The sequence below is a fragment of the Hypanus sabinus genome, unplaced genomic scaffold, assembly GCF_030144855.1.
Source record: "Hypanus sabinus isolate sHypSab1 unplaced genomic scaffold, sHypSab1.hap1 scaffold_612, whole genome shotgun sequence".
Classification (NCBI taxonomy): domain Eukaryota; kingdom Metazoa; phylum Chordata; class Chondrichthyes; order Myliobatiformes; family Dasyatidae; genus Hypanus; species Hypanus sabinus.
Window position 1 is genome coordinate 51481 of NW_026781468.1, and position 24071 is coordinate 75551.

General features: G+C 45.0%; 1 protein-coding gene across 2 annotated transcripts in view; it reads left to right on the top strand.

Moving 5' to 3' along the window:
• LOC132389620 (uncharacterized) overlaps window positions 1–23509 on the top strand; it is a 68952-nt gene extending 45443 nt beyond the window's left edge. The window contains exons 13-16 of one of the 2 annotated variants that reach the window (XM_059962124.1): window positions 7829–7879; window positions 13988–14023; window positions 16346–16378; window positions 22918–23509. In XM_059962124.1, coding sequence (XP_059818107.1) covers window positions 7829–7879; window positions 13988–14023; window positions 16346–16378; window positions 22918–22969 — 172 coding nt within the window. In that variant the 3' untranslated portion in view covers window positions 22970–23509. The remainder of the gene's footprint in view (window positions 1–7828; window positions 7880–13987; window positions 14024–16345; window positions 16379–22917) is intronic. The other variant, XM_059962125.1, reaches the window with a different exon arrangement.
• The last annotated feature ends 562 nt before the right edge of the window (window positions 23510–24071 follow it).

Here is a 24071-nt window from a genome sequence, read left to right on the forward strand (position 1 = left end):
ACCTGATTGCGTGGGGTCTCAGAAATTCTCAAAATACGCGCCCACTGCATCTGTTGTTGAGCTGGTCAGAGAGGTACGGGAAGAGGAGAACGCGGGGAGTCGCGGGAGGACGCAGTCAGCAGGGTACAATCCTCGGTAGTGGTTCCCTGCGGTGACGTGACTACAGATACCCTACACCGGGGAGCCGCTGAGGAGATTGTAGGAGAGTTGAGAACGGAGATACTTGGTCTGTAATCAGCGGGTGTGACCCCGCCCCCATTAGATGCAGCTGACGAGGGCGGATTCCGCAAGGGGTACACAATACAGGTGTCACGCCAGAAGGAGAGTCAGCCCTCGGGTACCTCAGCAGGGACACTCGTAGGGAAAACTTAGAGGAGACACTGAAAGGGTGCGGCATGGTGTCTCTGGGGAATACCTGCCCGGCAATGTAGCAAGAATTCCCCAAAGCAACATTTCCTATTCTTTAAGGCTTAGTGGTTCCACGTTCCACTGTGTCACTGTGGACAGAGGGTAATTACGAGAAAGCCATACTCGACAACGGATCGCTGGTCACGTTACTATACCGTTCGTTTTACAACCGGTATCTGACGCATTTACCCTTGACACCATTGGATGCACTGGAGATTTGAGGTCTCAGTGCCGGTGATTATCGATACGACGGTTATTTGTCAGTGAAACTGGAGTTCTCGGAGACCGATGTGGGAGTGTCTGAGGTTCTTAATATATTGGTGCTGTTTTGTCCGGAACCTGTTTAGCAGGGCGGCGTTTCAATACTTGTATGGTCCTCTGGTGGACCCTGTGTTTTGAGCTGCTTTTGAGAAAGTGCGTGGTTGCATTGGGCTGGATACCTAACTTAAACAAGGGACTGTGTGGTTCAGCCAGTCGAAGCTAATAGTGTTACCGCCCGCGGAAGTACCGAGGGTGAAGGGGACCCCCAAATTTCCCGGAAAGCCTGAGAGCGAACCCTCTTTGTGGATGTTCCGGAAGATCATGAGGCAATGTCCGGATTTCCTGCTGGGGTATTGGTGAGGTCCGAACTACAGACGCCCTCGTTTGTACAGGCAAGCAGGATGGCAGTGACTTTCAGGAACACCACGAATAGGGAGGTCACCTTCAATCTGGGCATCTCCTTCGCACATTTTATTCCCGATAACGGTAATGTCGAGTGTCACTGTGAGGCCCGCCGGGGAGGGTCTATGGGAAAACGCGTGGGCGGAGCTGAAATTCAACTCGGGGGAATGTCCGGTGCCGCAGGGTTAAGGAAAGGAGTCTTGTAGAGAAGATGTTGTAGATGAAAGGTGTCTTTTCCAGTGGCGAGTGTGATGTGGGTTGTTCCAAGAGCACTGCACACACTCTGCGGGTGACCGAGGACACGCCGTTTAGAGAGAGGTCGCGGCGACTGGCCCCTGCAGACGTGGAAGACGTGCGGCAGCATTTGTGTAAGCTGAAAGAAGCTGGGATCATCACTGATTCCCGAAGCCCCAAGGCGCCCCAGTAGCAGTGGCCCAGAAGAAGAACGGGAAGGTACGCATGTGTGTGAACTATAGGACTCTGAACACCGCACCATCCGTGACCAGTATACCGTCCCGAGTGTCGAAGACGCGCCGGCCTGTCTGAGAGGTGCGAAGTGGTTTAGTGTGCTGGATTTGAGTAGTGGTTATTACCAGATCCCGATGACTGATGCCGTCATTTATATGTCCCCTGGGATTATTCCAGTTCGAAATGATGCCCCAGGGCATATTGGGAGCCTTTGCAAACTTCCAGCGGTTCATGGATGCGGTTCATGCGGGGGATATGAACTTGTTTGAGGTGTTGTTGTATATCGATGACCTCATAGTATTTGGATTCAGATTGGCAGAACATGAAGCGAGGCTACTGAAGTTTCTCGGCCGCCTGAAAGCTGAATGGATACAAAATTACCTGGATAAGTGCATAACACTTGTGATCATAACACCGTTAGTTTAACTTGATCATTGGTAAAGATAGATCTGGTCCTCGGGTTGATGTTCTAAACTGGAAAAAGAACAAATTTGAAGAAATTGGAAAGGATCTAACAAGCGTGGATTGTGACAGGTTATTTTATAGCAAAGATGTCGTTGGTAAAAAGGAGGCCTTCAAAGGAGAAATTTTGAGAGTGCAGAGCTTGTATGTTCCTGAGAGGGATAAAGGCAAACTGAATAAGGAACAAGAACCTTTGTTCTCTAGGGATATTGAATCTCAGATAAAGAAGAAGAGAAGGGTATGACATGTATGGGAAACAGAGAGCAAATCAGGCGCTTGAGGAATATAAATAGTGCAGAAAAAAGAACACTTCAGAAAGAAATCAGGAGAGTTAAAAGAAGACATGAGGTAGCTTTGGTTGTCAAAGTGAAGGATAATCCAAAGAGCTTCACCAGTATTATGAAGAACAAAAGGATAGTAAGGGATAAAATTAGTCCTCTTGAAGATGGGAGTGGTTTGTATATGTGGAACCAAAAGAAATGGGGAAAATCTTAAATGTTCTTTTATTTGCGCGTCTGTATTTCTTAAGGAAACTACATGAAGTCAACGTAAACCAGGCAAAAAAGTAGGGAGGTCATGGAACCTATACAGATTGAAGAGGAGGAGGTGCTTGCTGTCCTGAGGGAAATCAGAGTTCATAAATCCCCAGGACCTGACAGGGTTTTCCCTCGGACCCTAAAGGTGACTCGTGTTAGAATTGCAGGGGCCCTGGCAGAGAAATTTAAAATGTCGGTACTACGGGTGAGTTGTCGGTGGATTGGAGGATAGCTCATGTTGTTCTGCTGTTTACCAAATTCTCTAAAGTTATTCCCGGAAATGTTAGGCCAGTAAGTTTGTTGTTGGTAGTAGGTAAATTATTGGAAGGGTTACTAAGAGATAGATGTACAAGTATTTGGATAGACAGGAACTTAATAGGGAGAGTCAACACGGCTTTGTGTGTGGTAGGTCATGCTTAACCAATCTATTAGAATTTTTCAAGGGGGTTACTAGGAAAGCGGATGAAGGGAAAGCAAAAGATGTTGTATTGGTTAGTTAGGAAGATTCAGTCGATAGGTATACATGGTGAGGTAGTAAATTGGATTACACTTTGACTCAATGGGAGAAGCCAGAGAGTGGTATTGGAGGATTGCTTCTCTGAGTGGAGGCCTGTGACTATTGGTGTGCCACAGGGATCAGTACTGGGTCCATTGTTATTTGTCATCCAGATCAAATTGGATCCGCAGATTTCCTGATATTACAAGGATTGGAGGTGTATTTGCTGATCATACAACGATTGGAGGTGTAGTGGAAAGTGAGGAAGGTTTTCAAAGCATGCAGGGGGATTTGGACCAGTTGGAGGAATGGGCTGACAAATGTCAGATGGAGGTTAATGCAGACTAAGTGTGAGGTATTGCACTTTGGAAGGACAAACCAAGATAGGACATACAAGGTAACTGAGGAGTGCAGTAGAACAGAGGGATCTGGGAATACAGATACATAATTCCCTGGCAGGTTGACAGGGTCGTAAAGGGATCTTTCAGCACATTAGCCTTAATAAATCAAAGAATTGAGTATAATATTTGGAATGTTATGGTGAGGTTGCATAAGTCATTGGTGAGGTCGAATTTGGAGTATTCTGTGCTGTTTTGGTCACCTAATTAGAGGAAGGATATTAATAAGGTTGAAAGAGTGCAGAGAAGGTTTACACGGATGTTGCCAGGACTTGAGAAAATGAGTTAAAGAGAAAGGTTGAATAGGTTAGGTCTATATTCCCTGGAGTGTAGAAGAATGAGGGGAGACTAAATATATGATGGGTACAGATAGAGTGAATGCAAGCAGACTTTTTCCCACTGAGGCTAGGAAGAAAATAACAGAGGACATGAGTTAAGGGTGAAAAGGGAAAAGTTTAAAGGGAACATTATGGGAAGCTTCTTCACACACATTAGTGGGGTGGAATGAGCTGCCAGTTGAAGTGGTGAATGCAGGCTCACTTTTAACATTTAAGAAAAACTTGGATAGGTACATGGATGAGAGGGGTATGGAGGGATATGGTCTCGCTGCAGGTTATTGTGACTAGGCAGAAAATGGTTCAGCACAGCCACGAAGGGCCTAAAGGCCTGTTTCCGTATTGTAATGTTCTATGGTTCTAAGTGTGATTGAGGGGTTAATTGGCTTTGTGCGTGGTGGGACATGTTTCACAAATCTATTAGAATTTTTCGAGGAGGTTACCAGGAAAGTGGATGAAGGGAAGGCAGTAGATGTTCATTAAGGCCTTTGACTAGGTCCCGCATAGGAGGTTAGTTTTCAATATTTCTTGTCGCTAGGTACACATGGTGAGATAATGAATTGGATTAGATATTGGCTCATTGGGAGAAGCAAGAGAGTGGTAGTGGAGGATTGTTTCTATGAGTGGAGGCCTGCGACTAGTGATATGCCACAGGGATCAGTGCTGGGTCCATTATTATTAGTCATCTATATCAATGATCTGGATGATAATGTGGCAAATTGGATCCTCCAATTTGCTGAGCATACATAGTTCTGAGATGCGGTGGACAGTAAGGAAGGTTTTCAAAGCTTGCAGAGGAATTTGAACCAGCTGTAAAAATGGGCTGAAAAAATAGCAGATTGAGTTTAATACAGACAAGTTTGAGGTATTGCACTTTGGAATGACAAACAAGGCAGAACATACAATGGTAGGGCAGTGAGGAGGACAAGCAGGATAGAGCGATCAGGGAATACAGGTAAAAAATCCCTAAAATTGGCGTCACAGGTAGATAGGGTCGTAAAAAGAGTTTTTGGTACGTTGTCCTTTATAAAACAAAGTATTGAGTATAGGAGTTGGAATGTTATGGTGAGGTTGCTTAAGGCATTGGTGAGGCCGAATTGGGAGTATAGTTTGCAATTCTGGTCACCAAATTACAGGAAGGATATCCATATGGATAAAGCAGTGCGGTGAAGGATTACAGGGATGCTGCCAGGACTTGCGAAACTGAGTTACAGATAAAGTTTGACTGGGTTAAGGCTTTATTCCCTGGAACGCAGAAGAATGAGGGCAGATTTGATAGAGGTATATGAAGTTATAATGGGTATAGATAGAGTGAATGCAAACAAGCTTTTTTCACAGGCTAGGGGAGAAAGAAAACAGAGGAAATGGGTTACGGGTGAAGGGAGAAAAAGTTTAAAGGTAGCATGGGGTGGCTTCTTCAAACTGAGAGTGGTGGGAGTGTGGAATGAGCTGCCAGTTGAAGTGGTGAATGCAGGCTCACTTTTAACATTGAAGAAAAACTTGGACAGGTACATGGATAAGAGGTGCAGGGAGGGAAATGGTCCAGGTGCAGGTAGTTGGGACTAGGGAGAAAAATGGTTCGGCACAGCCAAGAATTGGCAAGTGATCTGTTTCTGTTCTGTAATGTTCTATGGTTCTATGACGTTTGTATGCTGGTTAACCAATCGGGATTTTGTTGCCCTGTGTTGTGAATCAGGTAGGAGTTTATTTCGCCCTGCTTTTGCCAGCGATGCAGGGACATGAGGAGAGAAGGCACGAATGGAGATATTTGGTAGACCGCCGGACGGGGTGGACTGGGAGCAAGGGTCCAAATGGTAGCGACGATCGGAAGGAGTTAATGTTAAACGATCGGCCTGTGACTGAGCTCCAACTTTGCGCACTGACAGTCTAATAAGATTGTTTATTTTTCCTTTATTTCGTTTCTCTACTAACCAGATAGTCAAACTAACAGTTATAAAGCTCAATCGTTTAATCGCATATTGTGCACTGTTTGTTATTTCGGGCACTGTTCTGTAACAGGGCACCCATCGCACAGCATCCACCCAAACGTGATTCCTTACGTTTTCCCGGGCCGGGGTTTATCACCCATTATATTACGCCGCTAGGCGAAGCGAGGGTTGCATAAAAAAGCAGCTCTTTTAATGCACTACGACATCGAATGGCAAATTCGAAGAAAACTTGCTCAAAAGACTGCATATTGTTTTAAACTTACTTGCGTTCCTGTCTAAAAGTTATTTCTGTTTATGTATACTTGCTTATTGATCGATCGCTCCATAAATTCAGAAAATCTACCGCGAATCTCTATATTCAAGATCTCGAAAATCCTGCTCATCAGCCAGCACTTTTCACGCACCCCTGGTTCGGCTTGTCCATGTGGTACAGCAATCGAGAGGATACTGTCCTGTAGGTCCAGTTTGTCAACTTTCTATCGAGCCCCCCTAAACTCTCTCTGCAGGACTTCGTTATTGTGTCTCTTTATGCCATAGAAACATAGAACGATACAGCACTGTTCAGGTTCTTCGGACCACAATGTTGTGCCGAAATTTAAACCATGCCTCCTCTATAACCCTCCATCTTAAACTCCTCAATATACCTGTCTGGTAGTCTCTTAAATTTGACTAGTGTATCTGCCTCCACAACTCACTCTCTGAGTAATATAACTTCCTCTAATATCCCCCTTGAACTTCCCTCCCCTTACCTTGAAGCCATGTCCTATTGTATTGAGCAATGGTGCCCTGGGGAAGAGGCGCTGCCTCTCCACTCTGTCTATTCGTCTTAATAAGCCATTTGTGCTTATCTACTCTTAATACATCGTTTCTCTCTTGGACCCCAACTGAGACATCACTTACCCTCGAATGGACAGATAACTTATCATCCGGATATCGCAATAGTGCCCACAGAATCTCGTCTCTGTTCCTCTGACTGTGGAGTCTTCTATCACACTGCAGTCAGCTTCACCAATCTGCTCTTCTGAGCCACTGCAAAACCCTCAGTGCCAGAGACACGGTGACCGTGTGTCTGTCGTGTTTGGCTGTCCTCTTCATATTATTGTGTTACAGTTCTGGTCACCGAATTACAGGAAATATATCAACAAAATAGAGAGAGTACAGAGAAGATTTTCTAGAATGTTACTGGGTTTCAGCACCTAAGTTACAGGGAAAGGTTGAAAAAGTTACGTATTTATTCTTCTGAGCGTAGAATGTTGAGAGGGGCTTGATAGAGGTATTTACAATAATGAGGGGGATAGATCGAGTTGACGTAGATAGGCGTTTTCCATTGAGAGTAGGGGAGATACAAACAAGAGGACATAAGGTGAGAGTTAGGGGGCAAAGGTTTACGGGTAACACGAGGGGGAATTTCTTTACTCAGAGAGTGGTAGCTGTGTGGGATGAGCTTCCAGTAGAAGTGGTAGAGGCAGGTTCGGTATTGTCATTTAAAGTAAAATTGGATCGGTTTATGGATAAGAAAGGAATGGAGGGTTAAGGGCTGAGTGCGGGCCAGTAGGTCTAGGTGAGTGTAAGCGTCGGCATGGACGAGAAAGGCCGAGATGGCCTGTTTTCGTGCTGTAATTGTTATATGGTGATACTGTGGGGAAACTGTCACAGGTGAACTCTGTCCTTGCTGTGCATTCCCGTTACGTTACTTGACAATCACCCAGCTACTATCTCCTGCGAACAAAGAACGCTCCTGAGGTTTTGCATGGTCATCCACAGACAGCCCTTCAACCCAGCTCATGTACTCAGCCTGCCGCCCTGCTTAATAACTTACCCGTGCTCTGGCCCCACTCTCGGCTCCCCCCTCTGCTCACTGTCCGTCGCAGTTGTGCCTCGCTGAGCATCCCGTCCGGTTGTCAGGTCCTCTCGTCCTCTGTTTACTTCGCATGCTTCAAACGGATCCCTTTTCAGGCTGACATGCTTGAAAATTTTGGCAGCGAATCAGAAATGCAGGCCGCCGTGGATAGCAGGACCGGGAAATGGCCAAAAGGGGATGGTTTAATGACAGGGGAAGCGGATTACGGATTCCAGATCACGGAGATATAATCATTTCTATGTTTCCCCACAGGCTCAGAAAACGTAGCATACGCACGTCTGCGGGAGCCCTTACCAGTGGCGAGTAAGTTGAAATCGGACTCTGTGACTCTGGGCGGGGCGATCAATCAAGCCACAGTTCTGCTGTATCGGGTGGCTGCAGAAACTGACGGATAAGGTCGGGTGCGCTTCAGTAACACCAAGCGCACTTTGCTCCCTGCGCTTCTTCATGGGCGGCAACTTGTTGAAGCATTTCTGAGAATCTAGAGAAAACAATTGACTTTCTCAGATTTACCAGAGCCGTTGGAAGTTGTGTAAACTAAGATGGCAGTGGAACGGGAAACAGGATGTCTTGCTGAGGATGCGCACACGGGTTTATATGTAGATGCTGTTTGTAGCATTAACGTGAGGAAGGAGATGTCAATGGTTGCGTACAAATGCAGACAGAACAAAGAGTTAAATTCAGGCACTGAGGCAAAGTTCCAAAGGGCGAAGAATGCAGGACGGAAGGTGCTGCATTTAAATGCGCGTGCCATTCAGAATAACGTGGATGAACTTGTGCCGAAATTTGGGATTGGTCGTGGCTGAAAGCACACCATAGCTGGGAGCTGAACATCAAAAGATATACTCTGTGTTGAAAGGACAACCAGGGAGTATTAGGCGGTGTTATGGAACTGTTTGTATCGGTTGGTGATGCATCTTTAGAAAGAGGTTGCAAAGAGTCCTGGACCGTTTAATCTTTGTAGGCGGAGTTATGAAACCGAAAGTGTATAAACAAAAGCGGTTTGGGATGCACTTACGGAAATCAAAATAGTAGCCGTGTTTTTGAGAATGCAAAATGAGCTAGAAAATGAGTATTAGAAGTGTAAATGAGGGTCTTTAATATGTAAGGTGATTGGTGGAAAAGGTTGTTGTGGGATAGCAACGAAGGGTATTTGTCGATCACCTAAGATATGGCTTTTTTAAGCAGCTGTAGGTTACTCGGGGAAAGGCAATATTAGATTAGTTGTTGTGTAATAAACCAGGTCTTATGAGGGAGATTAAGGTAGGGAAAAAAAAAACTTCAGGAGAGAGTGCTCATAATATAATTGAATTTATACTACAATTTGAGAGGGACCAGTGTAACTCACATGAATCAGTATCGCAATGAATTAAGGGGATATAAAGGCCCATGAGAAAGGAGCTTACCGAGGTGAATTGGAGGAAGATATTAGCTGACTTGACGGGAAATCAGAGATGATGTTTCTGGTTTTAATTTTCCAAGGCACAGGATAGATGTGGACCGCAGAGGAAAATGTTATCAAGTCGCACGGCTAATCAACCGTGGCTGACAAATGGCGGTAAGGATTGCATTACAAAAAGGAAAGGACATACAAGGTAGCAAAAGTGAGCGGTACATTGGATGATTCCGCTGTTCTTAAAATATCCAGCAAAAGGCAACTAAAAGTGATGAAAAGGGAAGAGATGAATTTGGGTGGCATACTAGCCAAGAATATAATGCACGATACCAAAAGTTATTTTCTTCCCAGTTACGTTAAGATGTATTCACACTGACATTTGAGACGGGGAAGCTAGAGTGATATGTGTCATCATTACCATGGAGGAAATGAAATTGCAGTGGCATGAGAGAGGAGTTGGCTAAAATTAAATGGAAAACTACACCGGCAGCTTTGAAGGCAGAGCTGCAATGGCTGGAATATCCGAAAAAAAAAATCCGAATTTCCGACTTTCCGAAAAAAAAAAGCGCGTGTTATATACACCCTTCAGAGGGAGAAGCATTGTAAAGTAAATGAGTCACATCCCTGTCTGTCAAGAGGCGTCAAAAGCAACACAAAAGTCAAAACGAGGTCTTATCGTAGAGCAAACATTAATGGGAAATTAGAAGACAGGGAAACATTTAAAAAACAGCAGAGGAGAAATAAATATTAATTGAAAAGGAAAATTTGGAACGCGAAGACGAACTACCCAATAATATTAAATACGATGTCAAAGGTTTATTCAGATGCATACTGTGTACAAGAGTGACCGGTGTGGATATCGGACTTTTGGAAACAAAGCTGCAGACTTAGTAATGGGGGACAGGGCAAAGGCGGACTAACTGAACAAGTATTTTGCATCACACGTTACTGTGTAAAGCTTCGGGGGTAGAGAGTCACAGCGGGCAGAAGTGTGAGAAGTTGCCATTTCAAAGAAGAAATTTCTTGGAAAGGTGTAATGCGGATGTCAGCTGTTCGGGATGGCATACATTCTAGGTTTCTGAAGAGGAACTGAAGAGATTGTGGAGGCACTAATTGTCCTGGTTCCGAAATAAATCCTCAGACATGCTTGCGGTGGAATGGCAAATTGCAAATGACACGTAACTCCTCAAGAAGAGAGAGGCGTACATTTAAATAAATTATAGACAGGTTAACCCAACATCAGCGGTTGGTAAGGATGTAGTTCGGCGAACTTGCAGGCCCATGATAAAATAGCCCCTGATCAGCAAGATATCCTCAAGGGAACCTCCTGTTTGAAAATCTGTTGTTTTATTTTGTTTGTTTTTTTTTTTGAGAAAATAAGAAGCAACATAGCCAGAGGGGGATGATAAATACATGGACTTTTAGAATGCCTTCAAAACAGGTACCGCTCGTGAGACTGCTTAACAACTGAAGTGCCGATGGTATTACAGAAAATATACTAGCATGGATAGGCAGAAGGCAAATTGTGCGAATAAAGGGAACCTTTTTTGTTTGTCTGCCGATGACTATGGTTGGTCCTCAGGGATCAATGCTTGGAGAGCTTCTTTTAAAGTTTCGTGTCATGAATTGGATAATAAACTGATACCTTTTGTGGCCAAGTTTGCAGATGATACGAAATATGTAGACTTTCAGACAGTTTAGAGGAGATTTATGGACTAAGTAAAGACTTAGACAGATGAAACGAATGCATAAACAAGTGACAGATAGAATACTTGTCAGGAAGTTGATGGTGATGTAACTTGGCAGAAGAAATAAATAGGTAGGTTACTTTCCAACAGCAGAAACAAAATCAAAGATCTGAGGTGTAAAGGATTTCGGGTGTCCTTGAGCAATAATATAAAGTCAAGTTTCCTTGCCGAATCGCAGGTGCGGAAGGAAAGTACAATGTCAGTAACTATTTCAAGAGAAATAGCATAGAAGAAAGCAAGGACGTAATATTGAGGATTTATAAAACATTGAAGAGGACTCACTTGGAGTTTGTACTCAGTTTCGGGCCTTTCTTCTAAGGATGTATGTGCTGACAATTTCGAGAATTCAAAGGAGGTTGAGGAAAATATGTCCTGGATTGGAAGGACTGTCATGTAAAAAGCAAACAGGAGGAAATCTGCAGATGCTGGAAATTCAAACAACACACACAAAATGCCGGTGGAACACAGCAGGCCAGGCAGCATCTAAAAGGAGAAGCACTGTCGACGTCTCGGGCCGAGACCCTTCGTCAGGACTAGCTGAAAGAAAGTTACAAAGAGATTTGAAAGCAGTGGGAGGAAGGAGAAATGCGAAATGAAAGGAAAAGACCGGAGGGGGTGGGGAAAAGCTGAGAGATGGAAAGGTGATTGGCGAAAGTGGTACAGAGCTGGAGAAGGAAAACGATCATGGAACGGAGGCCTCGGAAGAAAGAAAGAAAGGAGGAGTGGTGCACCAGAGGGAGATGGAGAACAAGCAAATTGATGGACAGACAGAGACAGAAAGAGAGAGAAAAAGAAACAACTAAATATGCCAGGGATGGGGTAAGAAGGGGAGGAGGGCATTAACGGAAGTTGGAGTAGTCAATGTTCATGCCATCATGTTGGAGGTTACTCAGCCGGTATATAAGGAATTGTTCCTCCAACCTGAGTGTGGCTTCATCTTGACAGTAGAGGAGCCCATGGATAGACATATCAGAATGAGAATGGGACGTGGAATTAAAATTTGTGGCCACTGGGAAACATCTGATTGCTCTCGGCCTCTACTCACTGGAGGTCAGAAGAGGAAGGGTGTCCGAATTCAAACCCATGGAAGGTTGAAAGCTTTTCGATAGAGATCATTTGAAGGTTTACGTCCAATTGTGCCGGAATCTAAGACAAGAAGAAACAGTAGTATAGAGGGGTGTCCTTTAGAAAGAGTAAATCTGTGGACTTAGTTGCCACAGGCAGCTGTTGTGCCGAGTTATTTAGTATATTTCAGACACAGCAACACTGAATGCTGATTAGTCAGGACCTGAAGGGATACGTGAGAAGACAGGAGATAGTGGCCGAAAGGGAACACAAAATGGATCAGCTGTGATAAAATGATGCAACAGACTCAATGGACCAAATGGGCGCATTCTACGCCTGTACCTTACGGCCCTGTGCTCTTCTAATCTTCTCGTATTGTTACAGCCAACAGACAGATAAGCGACCAATGAACGGAATGAACAACACGAGGAAAGCCAAAATGGAAAATAAGAAATCGGTATAATAACAGCTGAGTAAGCAATACATATGGATATGGAGATTATCGGATACAGAGTCATTGGGAGTGTCCATAGATTCTGAGAACAGTTTAGCAATGGGCGAGTGAACTGAGTGAAGTCATCTCTTCTGGTTCAATAACCTACTTTTCCGGAGTGATTGTTGTTCCTGAACCAGGCTTTGTGGTTTGTAAGGTGCCTGTTCCTTCTTAAATATGACAGCAGCGGGGATACAGCATGAGCAGACTTGCAGGGATCCTCGATGATGGATGCTGAATTTCTGCGTCAGCCTCCATCCAGAAGTTTTCCGCGGTTGAAGGCGGGGTAATATTCGTGATGAACTGGCTGGTGTCCACTACGTTTTCAATGATATTCAGTTCAAGGGCATCAGTCTATATACAGCAAGGTGTAATGCAGCCAGTTGAGATACTCTAAATACACACCTATAGAAGTTTGTCAAAATTTTCAGATGTCCTGCCGGGTCTTCGTGGGCACTATCCACGAACCACCCTTCGTACAATTATCAAATGTCCTAACTCACCGTTCCACCTGCTCATCTAAATCTTTTATAAATATCACATGGAGTAGATCCCTGCGGAACGCCAGTGATCACCGAACCACCCGCAGCTTTCTGTGGGCAACCAGCGCAGCGCTCTCACTTCCTCAAGTGAGACTTGAAGTACTCTCAAGCAGCTCAGCGTAGCCAAGGTCGGATAACTGCCCACGAAGCGGCTGCCGTCTTCCCCGCTCCCCTGGTCAAAAACGCAGAGTCACATTCACCATTTATAATCTTCTGATACTTTTCCTAACAATGCCTCGACGATGTATTCCGCTGTGCCTTCCTGAAGCCTGACGTGAAGTTAATCTAACCCAGGTAATTTCCTCACTTCCAGACTGTTCAATCTTCCCACCAACTGTTCTTTTGTGATGGCCGTAATACTCGCTTTGATTCCGATATCTCGTGCATTTCGAGCATATTACTGGCGTCTTATTGAATGAAAGCAGCTGCTAAGTACACATTTCACTCCATAGTAATTTTCCCTGTTCTCCATTCCAACATCTTCATCATTATTTTCAATTTACCCAATATTCCTGGGGCCTAACGTTTGTTTTCTTACGTAATGCTGTGGTCTTTTTGGATATGTTGTGGCCCCTCTGGACCGCACATATTGCACAGCTGTGGTGTCCCCTAATCATTCGAGCCAACACTTCCACTCCCTGCAGATGCAACACGGGAATTGAGCTCACACTTTTGTCCTTTTTTATGAGAATCAGAAGATCTACCCAGGATAACACTACCCTTCTCTGCCCACAACATTGATGCCTTCCTATCCAGTGCTGTTATGCTTACTAACTCTAGAAAATTATCAAATTAAATGCGGAGGTGTACGGGTAACTTGTCTACTTAGTTTTCTATTAGTGAGGCACTCACATATCACGTATGCCATTTATGCACCTCCTATATATGACCCCTAATGAATTATTTAAATAAAGAATGCGTAATAGTAATATATGTACTGTTTTACGAAAATATTTACAACGCGCTCGGTCGGACAATTCCCGCATTCCCTAAGCCTCTAATTACTGCTGAGTCTCCATAAAATATGGACCTTCTGTACCGTCCCATTTAAAGGCAGCACCTCAACCCGCACCGTGCACTGAGAGAAGGCTGAGTGAACACTGCACCTTATCTCTGAGCGTTTTTCACTGAACCATTTTTGTTAACTTCTTCACGTCTTTCAAATAGGAGATCCTTCTGGGGAGCAGAAGTCTCCATTGGCGGGTAAGTGGAATGCGAAAGCTGCGTCTGTAAGGAGGAGTTAAATGAACCAAAGGCGTCGCAACATCGGGTGTGCTTTCATGCTGCTGGAAGGGTGGCAGAGATAGAACATAGAACACAGAAGAGTACAGTATTGCAACAGGCCCCTCGGCCAACAATATGGTGCCGAACTGAAGAGTAAATAAAACCTCTCCTAAACCAAATCCCTCCAACTTACACAACGTCCATAATCTTCCACGTTACTCACAATCATGGAGCTTCATATCTAAGCGTCACTTATAACCTCTGATTTATTTGCCTCTACCACCTCACCAGACCGTACAGTCCAAGGATTCACCAATCTCTGGGTTAAAAAAGTTACCCCTCACATCACCCTCGAACCTAACCCCTCTCAACCTACAACCTCTGATATTAGATATTTCTGCCCTGGGAAAAAGATACTGTGAATTCCATCTATGCCTCTCATAATTTCTACTCAGCCCCCTCCGCTCCAAAGAAAGCGACACAAGTTGTTGTATCTCTCAAGTTAGCACATGGCCTCTGAACCAGGCAGCATCCTGGTAATCCTCTTCTGCACCCTGCCCAAAGCCTCAAAATCCTTCCCATGGTAGTAAGACTAAAACTGTATGCAATACTCTAGATGCAGACGAACCGGATATTTATAAACTTGCGATATAACCTACTCGCAACTATACTAATTCCTCAACTAATAAAAGCGAACATTGCTTAAACATCCTTAATCGCTTTATCGACCTGTGTACCTGTTACCAACGAGCTCTAAACTTGGACACCAATGTCTCTCTGAACTCAACACAGTTAAGGGTCTTTGCTCTTGGAGTGTACTTTCTCCTTGCATTTTCCCTACCAAGGTGCAACATCCCACATTTATCTGGGTTGAACTGCTTCTACCATTTTTCTGACTATATCTGCAACTGATCTACGTTGCGCTGGATGCTCTGCAAGTCCTTCTACACGATCCACAACTCCATCAATTCTGGATATCATCAACAACCTGTCTACATCTACATCCCGGTTATTTATTCACACCACAAACAGAAGAGGTCCCAGTATAGATCCTTGCTGTGTTTCACTAATTAAAACTCCAGGTTCAATAAGGCCATTAAATAATTAATATCTCACTGGAATGGAACTAACCTGAGACTCACTGGTAAATAGTTTCCAGGATTTCCCTATTTTCGCTTTTCATGAAGATGTAAAACTTTAGCCATTCACCTGTCCTCTGGCATCTCGCATGTGGCTAGAGAGGATATTTTTCCAAGGATCGTGCAAACCTGTCTCTTGCTTCCGTCACAAACCTATGGAACTCCCATCATGACCTGGGGACTTATTCACCTGAAAATTCATTCCGAGTCCCGAGGTCTTTTTCCTAATTTTGCTCTAAACACCTAGCATATTTATGCACTGACAACCGATCTGCTGCTCCTCCATGTCTTTTACCTAGATAAAAACGGAAACAAAATACAAAGCGAATACTTCACTCACATGTTCCGCATTAAAGCAAAACTAGCCTCGCGCACTGCCAAAAAATCACGGCCCCTAGTTATTCATTTGATACTGACATTGGCATAGAACGTTGCTTAATTAAATTCATCCTGATCCTGCCTGCCAAGGACCTCTCACGTCCCCTCTTGGTTATCCTCATTCTTTTTTTCCGTACATTACTGGCTTCGTTATACTCCTGATTTGCTCCGTTTGATCCGAATTTAAGGAACTTTACTCATGTTTGCCTTTTCAGTCGGGCACCTCCTCTCGTTGGACGGTGCACATATTCATTTAATAAATCATCCAATTAATACATTCTCCCCATCTAATCGCCTTGCATTGAGAATGTACATTTTTGTATTGGGGAATTTGAAATTTCCAATGAGATCAAAATTTAATTTCACACAGGTTATTGCGTTCATTACCTGTCTGTTCATTAATGTTCTAGCAGCTATTGGAGACCCTGTAGTTCAAACCAATCAGTGTGATCGCACGCTACTTATTCCAGACGCATCTGTCTTCAAGTTGCTCCTGCGAAACGTGAAACGATGTAACTGCTGCATCGTGTGCGTATGTGAGAAAAGCGGTAAGCTGGGCCAGCGCCCAGAGTGAACTGCAGCAGGGTTCTCTGGTTTGGAGTAAATTAAGGAAAGGAGTTCCGTTGATGTTAAATCCGGAGATCCAACGTGTCCCGGTGCTGCCTCTGAGCACATCAGGAAGGGATCAGTGTTGAGTGTGAGTGAGATGTGGATTGTGGATTGTTAACTTCACGATGTCGGGCGATTAATGATTTTTTGTTATTTTCTTCACCATCTCCATCAGGGTATCGTATGACTTCAGCTCGATGCCGGCAGGGTAAGGGGCATTGGAATGTTGTGTCTGTGATTGCGCTAGTTGATGAAACAGAGACGTTAAAGTACCAGGCTTGGGCTCATGCACGTTCGGGGCGGGGGGAGGGGGGTGGGGAGCTCTACGGCGGCGGGAAAGAGAAACAAATTTCTCCTCACTCTGCTCCTTCAAGGGAACAGCTTCCTTTCGATCTTTAATGAGTCCACGAACCTGGTGTGGTCAGTGACCCCTGTCCCTACCTTGAGCTCCTGATACGTTACCCAGGCATGATCTTCCCTATTATAAACTGTGCTGACCATCCTAGTTTATCACGTACATAGATAAGAAAACATTCAACAGGACAGCTTTTTGATGGCCCTTTGGTCCTTGATGTTTTACCGACTCTAAACTTGCTCTCCTACAGAGCCGTCTATTTCTCCGTAATCCGTGTGCTAAGACAGTCTCTGAAATGACCCAAATGTGTGTGCTTAGACCACCACCATTGCTATTCCGTTTCACACACTCACCACTATGGGTAATAACGCACCGCTGGCTGCCCCTATACATAGCCCTAAATCGCTTTAAAATTTCCTCCCCTTGGCATTTTTTTCCACTCTACAGTGTAGTACAAAATTTAAAATATGGTTTAACCAGTGTTTTATACTGCTGCAACAGTACCTCGTGTACCTCGTGTACCTCATACACATCCTTAACTACCCTATTAAATGGCGCAAAACATTAAAGATTATATGAAGGCTAAAAGATCTTCTTCTCCTCAATATTTTCAACTAGCCTGTCATAATCCATGCATTCTGCATTCTAATCCGACCTTTCAAAGTGCAATTCTTCTCTCTTCCCCATGCTCAACTTGACTTGCCATTTCTCAACCCAGCTCTGCACCCATCAATGCCCAATTGTAACCTGCGACAACCCACCACATTATCCATTAGCATCCATATTTTGCCTGATATCTATGTCTATTCATTTCCTCATCAAAATCTTTTGTAAAATTCAGAAAGTCCAAGAGTCTCTGATCAGATCTCTACGGAACACAGTATCTCACTGAACTCCAGGTGGCATAATCTCCAACTGCTAGCACACTCTTTCTCGGGCAAGGCAGTTCCCTACCTACACAGACAAGATTCTCTGGATTCCCTGTCACATGACTTTCTGAATGGGCCAACAATGAGGAATCTTATCAAACCTCTTGATAACATACACCATCATCGTATAAACCTGCAACCTGGTTCGCAGCACCCGAACGAATTTAATCACATTCTTGAGACAGGACCTGCAATTGGCAAGACCATGCTGACTATCTTTATTCAGACTATATTACTTCAAATGCGTACATATCTACTGCAGCAGATTGGACACAATGACATAACCTTTAGAACCATAGAAAACTATAGCACAGTACAGACCCTTCAGCCCTTCATGGTGCCGAACGAAATATTCCTTTAAAAAAGTACTAAACCCCACACACTTCCCCATAACTCTTTATTTTTCTTTATTCCATGTGCCTGCCCAAAAGGCTTTAAATACCTCTAATGTTTTAGACTCCACCACCATCCCTGGCGAGTCATTGCAGGAACTCACAACGCTCTGTGTAGAAAACTTACTCCCGATGTCTCCCCGAAACAACCCTCCCTTAATTTTGTACCTATGCCCTCTAGTGTTTGCTATTGGTCCCCTGGGAAACAGGTACTGACTATCCACCCTATCTATGCCTCTCTAAACCTTGTAGACTTCTATCAAGTCCCCGGTCATTCTTCTATGCTCCAAAGTGAAAAGTCCCATCTCTTATAACGTTGCTTCATATGACTTGTTCTCCAAACCAGGTAAAATCCTGACAAATCTCCTCTGCACTCTCTCCGTAGCTTCCACATCCTTCCTATAATGAGGTGATAAGAATTGAACACAATACTCTAAGTGCGGTCTCAACAGAAATTTGAGAGTTGCAACATGACTTCTCTACTTTTGAACAATCCCCTTGTTAATGAAGCCTAGCATCCCATAGGCCTTCAAAACTACCCTATCAACCTGTGCAGCGAACTTGAGGGATGTATGGATTTGAATCCCAAAGTCGCTTTGTAGATCCACGCTCTTGGGTAACTGACCATTAATCCTGTACTCAGTCTTCTGGTTTGTCCTTCCAAAATGCATCATCTCACAGTTATCCGGATTGAACTCCATATGCCATTTTTCTGCCCAACTCTGCAGCCTGTTTATATCCTCTTGTAACCTTCGACAACCTACAGCTCCGTCCACAACTCCTCCAATCTTCCTGTCATCCGCAAACTTACTCACCCATCCATCCGTCTCTGCATCCAGGTCGTTTATAATAATCACAAATAGCAGAAGTCCCAGGACAGATCCCTGCGGCACTCCACTAGTCACCGACCTCCAGGCAGAATACTTTCCTTCCACAACTATCTTCTGTTTTCCTCCTTAAAGCCTTTCTTAATCCAAACAGCCAAGGTTCCACGTATCCCATGCCTCATGACGTTTTGGAATAGTCTCTCATGAGTGACCTTGTCAAATGTTTTGCTAAAGTCCATGTAGACCACATCCACTGCCTGCACTTACCAATTTATTTTGTCACCTCTTCAAAAAACTCAATCAGGCTCGTACGGTACGATCTTCCCTTCACAAAGCCATGTGAGTAGACTGTGCTTCTCCAAATGCTCGTAGATCCTAACCTTACGAATCCTTTCCAGTTGTTTGCATACAACCGACGTAAGAATCAAAGGTCAATAGTTCCCAGGATTCTCCCTATTACCTTTTTTAAACAAGTTAGCTACAATTGCCATTCTCCAGTCCTCCGGCACTTCCCCTGCTGCCATAGAGGATTCAAAGATCTTCTCTAGTGTTCCTGCGATCTCTCCTCTCAATTCCCACAACAAGCTGGGGTGAATCATATCCGGCCCTGGCGATTTATCAATATTAATGATTTTTAAGAAGATCCAGCACCTCTTTCTTAATCTCCACACTGTCCAACACACAAGCCCGCTCTACTTCGACCTCATCCTTATCAAGATCCTTTTCACTTGCGAATACTGAAACAAAGTATTCATTTAGGACCTCCCCAACATCCTCCGCCTCAAGGCACATGTTGCCCTCTTTATTCTTTAGCGGTCCCACCTTCGTTCTCGTCATCCTTCTATCCTTCAGATACGCATAGAGCGCCTTGGGTTCTCCTTAATCCGACATGCCTAGGCCTTCTCATGCCACCTTCGAGCTCCCCTAAGTCGTTTCTTTAGCTCCATCCTGGCTACCCTATGTTTCCCATGAGCCCCTGCTACTTCCGGATTCTTATATCTAACATATGCTTCCTTTTCCCACTTGACGAGTTGCCTCACATGGTTCGTCAGCAACGGCTCCCTTTTCCTATTATTTTTTCCTTGCCTCAGTGGGAAAAATCTATCCTAACCCCAGCTCATGTTGTCCCTATACTTCTCCCACATTACTTCTGCGCTTTCCAATTCGAAAATCTACTTCCAACTTACTCTCGCTAGTTCCTGCCTCATCCCTTCAAAGTTAGCCCTTCTCCCGTTAAGCACTTTTACATTTCGTTTGATTTTATTCCTTTTCGTAGCTATGCTGAAGCTAAGGGAGTTGTGGTCACCCTCGCCAAAATGCTCCCACACCAAGAGTCTTGTCACCTGACAAGGTTCATTACCCAGAGCTAGATCCAGTATAGCCTCGCCTCTCGTCGGCCAGTCCACATACTGTGTCAGGAATCCTTCTTGAACACACCTGACAAATTCATTCCCATTTATCTCCCTTGCATTCAGGAGGTGCCAGTCAATATGAGGGAAGTTGAAATCACCCATAACTACTACCCTGCATTTCCTGCACCATTCTAAAATCTGCCTGCTAATCTGCTCCTCGGTGTCCCGAGGGCTATTTAGAGGCCGAGAGAGCACCCTTCCTATTTCTGACTTCCACCTAGTCGGACTCTGGGACAATCCTTCTGCAGTGTCCTCCCTTTCTGTAGCCGTGATACCATCCCTGACCAGAAATGACACTCCCCCCTTCTCTACCTCCCGTCCAATCTAGTTTTGTATTTTTTCACCATATTCCCGCTCTGGTCATCACCACGCCCCTTTCGGTAATGAAATCACACTTCGGTCGTGACCTACGAAGCCGTTGTTTCACGGTGACAGAGCGGAAAGGAGCACATAGAGTCACGGGGGTCGGGGTGGAATACTCACTGAGCGCCCGGAGAGCAGATCGGACCTCGTCCATTCTCGGAGTGAGTAGGCAGCGCCTACTGCGTATCTGTGTATCTATACAGTGTATCTATGTCCAGTTAGTTGGTGTCAACTTTGTGATGTGTTCACCTGCATAGCGAAATTCTCTACAACGCCCATCTTGCCTGCAGGCAGTTTATTTCGAAAGGTGCCTTGGGTGAATCTGTGAGGAAGAGGCCTTTCATTCTCATTTCATTAGATGGTTTTCATTTTTTAACGAGGTACCAAAGATTTTAAATGAACATAACACGGTCGTTAGCTTCGATAGGCACTTTTGTAAGGCTTTGGGTGAAGGACCGATGGTCAAAATGCATGGAATAAGACTACTGAGCCACAGGATAGAGGAGCGGAATTGGACTATTCGTTCCATCGAGCTCTTCCTGCTTTCTTTCTCAGGTGTTTCGTTCCTGAACCCTAATCTCTTTCCTTCGCACAAAAACCGTTAGCTCCCTCACCAATCAAGAAAATTCCCAACAGCCTGCATGCATTATGTGACGTTTAATTCGAGTCCTCTTGAACTAAACTTAAGAACATAAGAAATAGGAACAGGTGTAGGCCATCCGACACATCAAGGCTGCCCCACCATTTAATAAGATAATGGCTGATTTGTCCGTTAGCTCATCACCATCTACCTGCCATTTTTCTGCCCAACTCTGCAGCCTGTCTATATCCTCTTGTAAACTTCTACAACCTACCGTTCCAAACACAACCCTTCCAATCTTCTTGTCATCCGTAAACTTACTCACCCATCCTTCCGCCTCTATTTCCAGTTCATTTATAAAAATCACAAATAGTAGGGATCCCAGGGCTGATCGCTCAGGCACTCCACTAGTCACCGACCTCCAGGCAGAATACTTCCCTTCCACAACTACCTTCTGCTTTCATCCTTTAAGCCATTTTTTTAATCCAAGCAGCCAAGGTTCCACTTATCCCATGCCTCATAACTTTTGGAGATAGTGTTCACAATTCTATCTCCTTTACCATAGCATTGTAGAAGAACAGGAACAGACAAGTTAGGAAAACGACTAATTGAACTAAGGGGAAATACGAGGCTATCAGGCAGGGAAATGGAAGCATAATTGGAGACACATGTTCTCAGGGAAATGTACGGAAGAATTCTGAACCCCAGGCTACTGTGATAAGCGAAAGAAGAGATTGATGCGCCTCTTGGGATGAACTTCGCATTATCAATGGAGACGGGAGACGTTCCGGACGATTGGAGGTTTGCGGATGTTGTTCCTTTATTCAAGAAAGGGAGTAGAGAAAGCCCAGGAAATTATAGACAAGTGAGTCTTACCTAAGTGGTTGGTAGGTTGATGGAGAAGATCCTGACAGGCAGGATGTATGAATATTTTGAGAGGTGTAATATCATTAGGAATAGTCCGAATAGCTTTGTCAAGGGGAGGTTGTGTCTCACGAGCCTGATTGAATTTTTTGAGTATGTGACTAAACACATTGGAGCAGTGGATGTAGTGAGAAAATAAGCAGGCATGGGATCCAGGACCGGCTTCCCACAGAAGACGTAGTGTGGTTTTAGTGGGGTCATATTCTGCATGGAGGTCGGTGAACAGTGGTGTGCTTGAGGGATCTGTACTGGGACCCCTACTCTTCCTGATTTGTATAAATGACGTGGATGGGGAAGTGGAGGAATGGGTTAGTAAATTTGCTGTTGATACGAAGGTTTGGGGCGTTGTGGATAGTGTGCAGGGCTTTCAGAGTTTACAGCGGTATATTGATAGGATGCAATTCTGGGCTGAGAATTGGGAGATGGAGTTCAACCCAGATAAGTGTGAGGTTTCGCAGATAATTTAATGTTGGTAGGTCAAATATAGTGGCAGAATATAACATTAACGGTAAGACTCGTGTCAGGATGAAGGATTAGAAGGATCTTAGGGTCCAAGTCCATATGTCACTCAACGCTGCTCCGCAGGTTGACTGTGATTAAGAAGACATGCAGTGCATTGGCCGTCATCAACCGCAGCGTTGAGTTTAAGAGCTGAGAGGTAATGTTGCAACTATGTAGGAGCATGTTCAGACCCCACTTGGAGTATAGTGCTCAATTCCAGTCGCCTCACTACAGGAAGGACGTGGAAACCATAGAAAGGGCACTGAGGAGATTTACGAGGATATTCCCTTCATTCGGGGTATGGCTTATGAGGGTCGACTGAGTGAACTCGGCGTTTTCTCCTTGCAGCGAAAGAAGATGAGAGATGGCGAGTTAGGTGTGTACAGGATAATGAGATAAATTGATCAGGGACAGCGGTTGCACTGAGGAACTTTCCCCTCACCTCTCTCTGTTTCACCTTTCAGTAACGAGGTCTGGTTCGTTGCCACTGGCGAAATGGATTGCCCACTCATGTGAGGACGAGCCCTGGATCGCCCGCCTTGCTTCGTATCAATCACCGCTTTCGGCACGCTCTCCGCTAACAACGTGTTCCCATACCGCTGTTCAGTAATCACAGCACTGGCCTGTTCACCCAGCCTGGCCTCGGCACCCTGTAAACAACACGTGACGGATCATAACCCACTCTCACAATAACCGCAATGTGGCTGGATTAGGAGACCATTTCGAGGACTTCCGGCCACCATGGTCCTCCACTGACCCAGGAACATCGCACAGCGTTGATAAGGGAAGCAGTCCTGAGAAAACTGTGCCCATGTCGGGAACAGACAGATGTGTCCTGCCCTGGGGTCTTTTGCATTCGTGGTGCAAGAGTGAGATCCGGAAGACATTAAAAACATCGAGTCACGCAGGTTTACGCTTGGGGTTTTAAGGGATGTTTGGGTTTCTTCGGGGAACGCACTGGGGAAGATGGGGGCCACAGGTCACTTCTGTCTCACCGCCCGCGTGTCGGCGCTGGAGCGGTGCACACACTGGGCAGAACGGGCAGCGGGTGTTCGATGTGATCTGCCTCTGTCTATGTAACTACACTGATTCTCCTGTGCTCTGATTACGGGAAAGGGTTAAAGTTTTCCGGTTTTCACTTTCTCTGATATCGGTACTGACTATACACTATGCCGCTGATCACTGCCCCGCCGTAGTACAACCGTTACTCCATCCAGCTGCATGACTCAATAAAGCTGACGCTGTTTGCATTAAACTGGTCTCAGTCTCTTGACAGAAACTCGCTGTATTCGGTACCGGCGAGCATTTGGGAAGGTCTGTGAAGCTCTACCGAGCGCATAGGGTAGCCTGCTCCCAGAGCAGACAATGCAGTGGCCTGAAACAGCCCATCCCGCTTCCCTCCCAATGCCTAGTCACTCTGAGGCAGCTGCCCGCTGTTGGGGAAGCCGTTTGGGGTGTGGGAGAGTGGGAATGCATAGACACACCGACGCAGAGAATATCACCAGCGGGATTTCTCTCAAGGGCCGATGGGCTAAACAAATTCCTGCTATGATGATGTCACCTACCGTGGAATTATTCTGGTCTGAAGCGACGGCTGAGGTGGGCAGAGTTTCGCTGA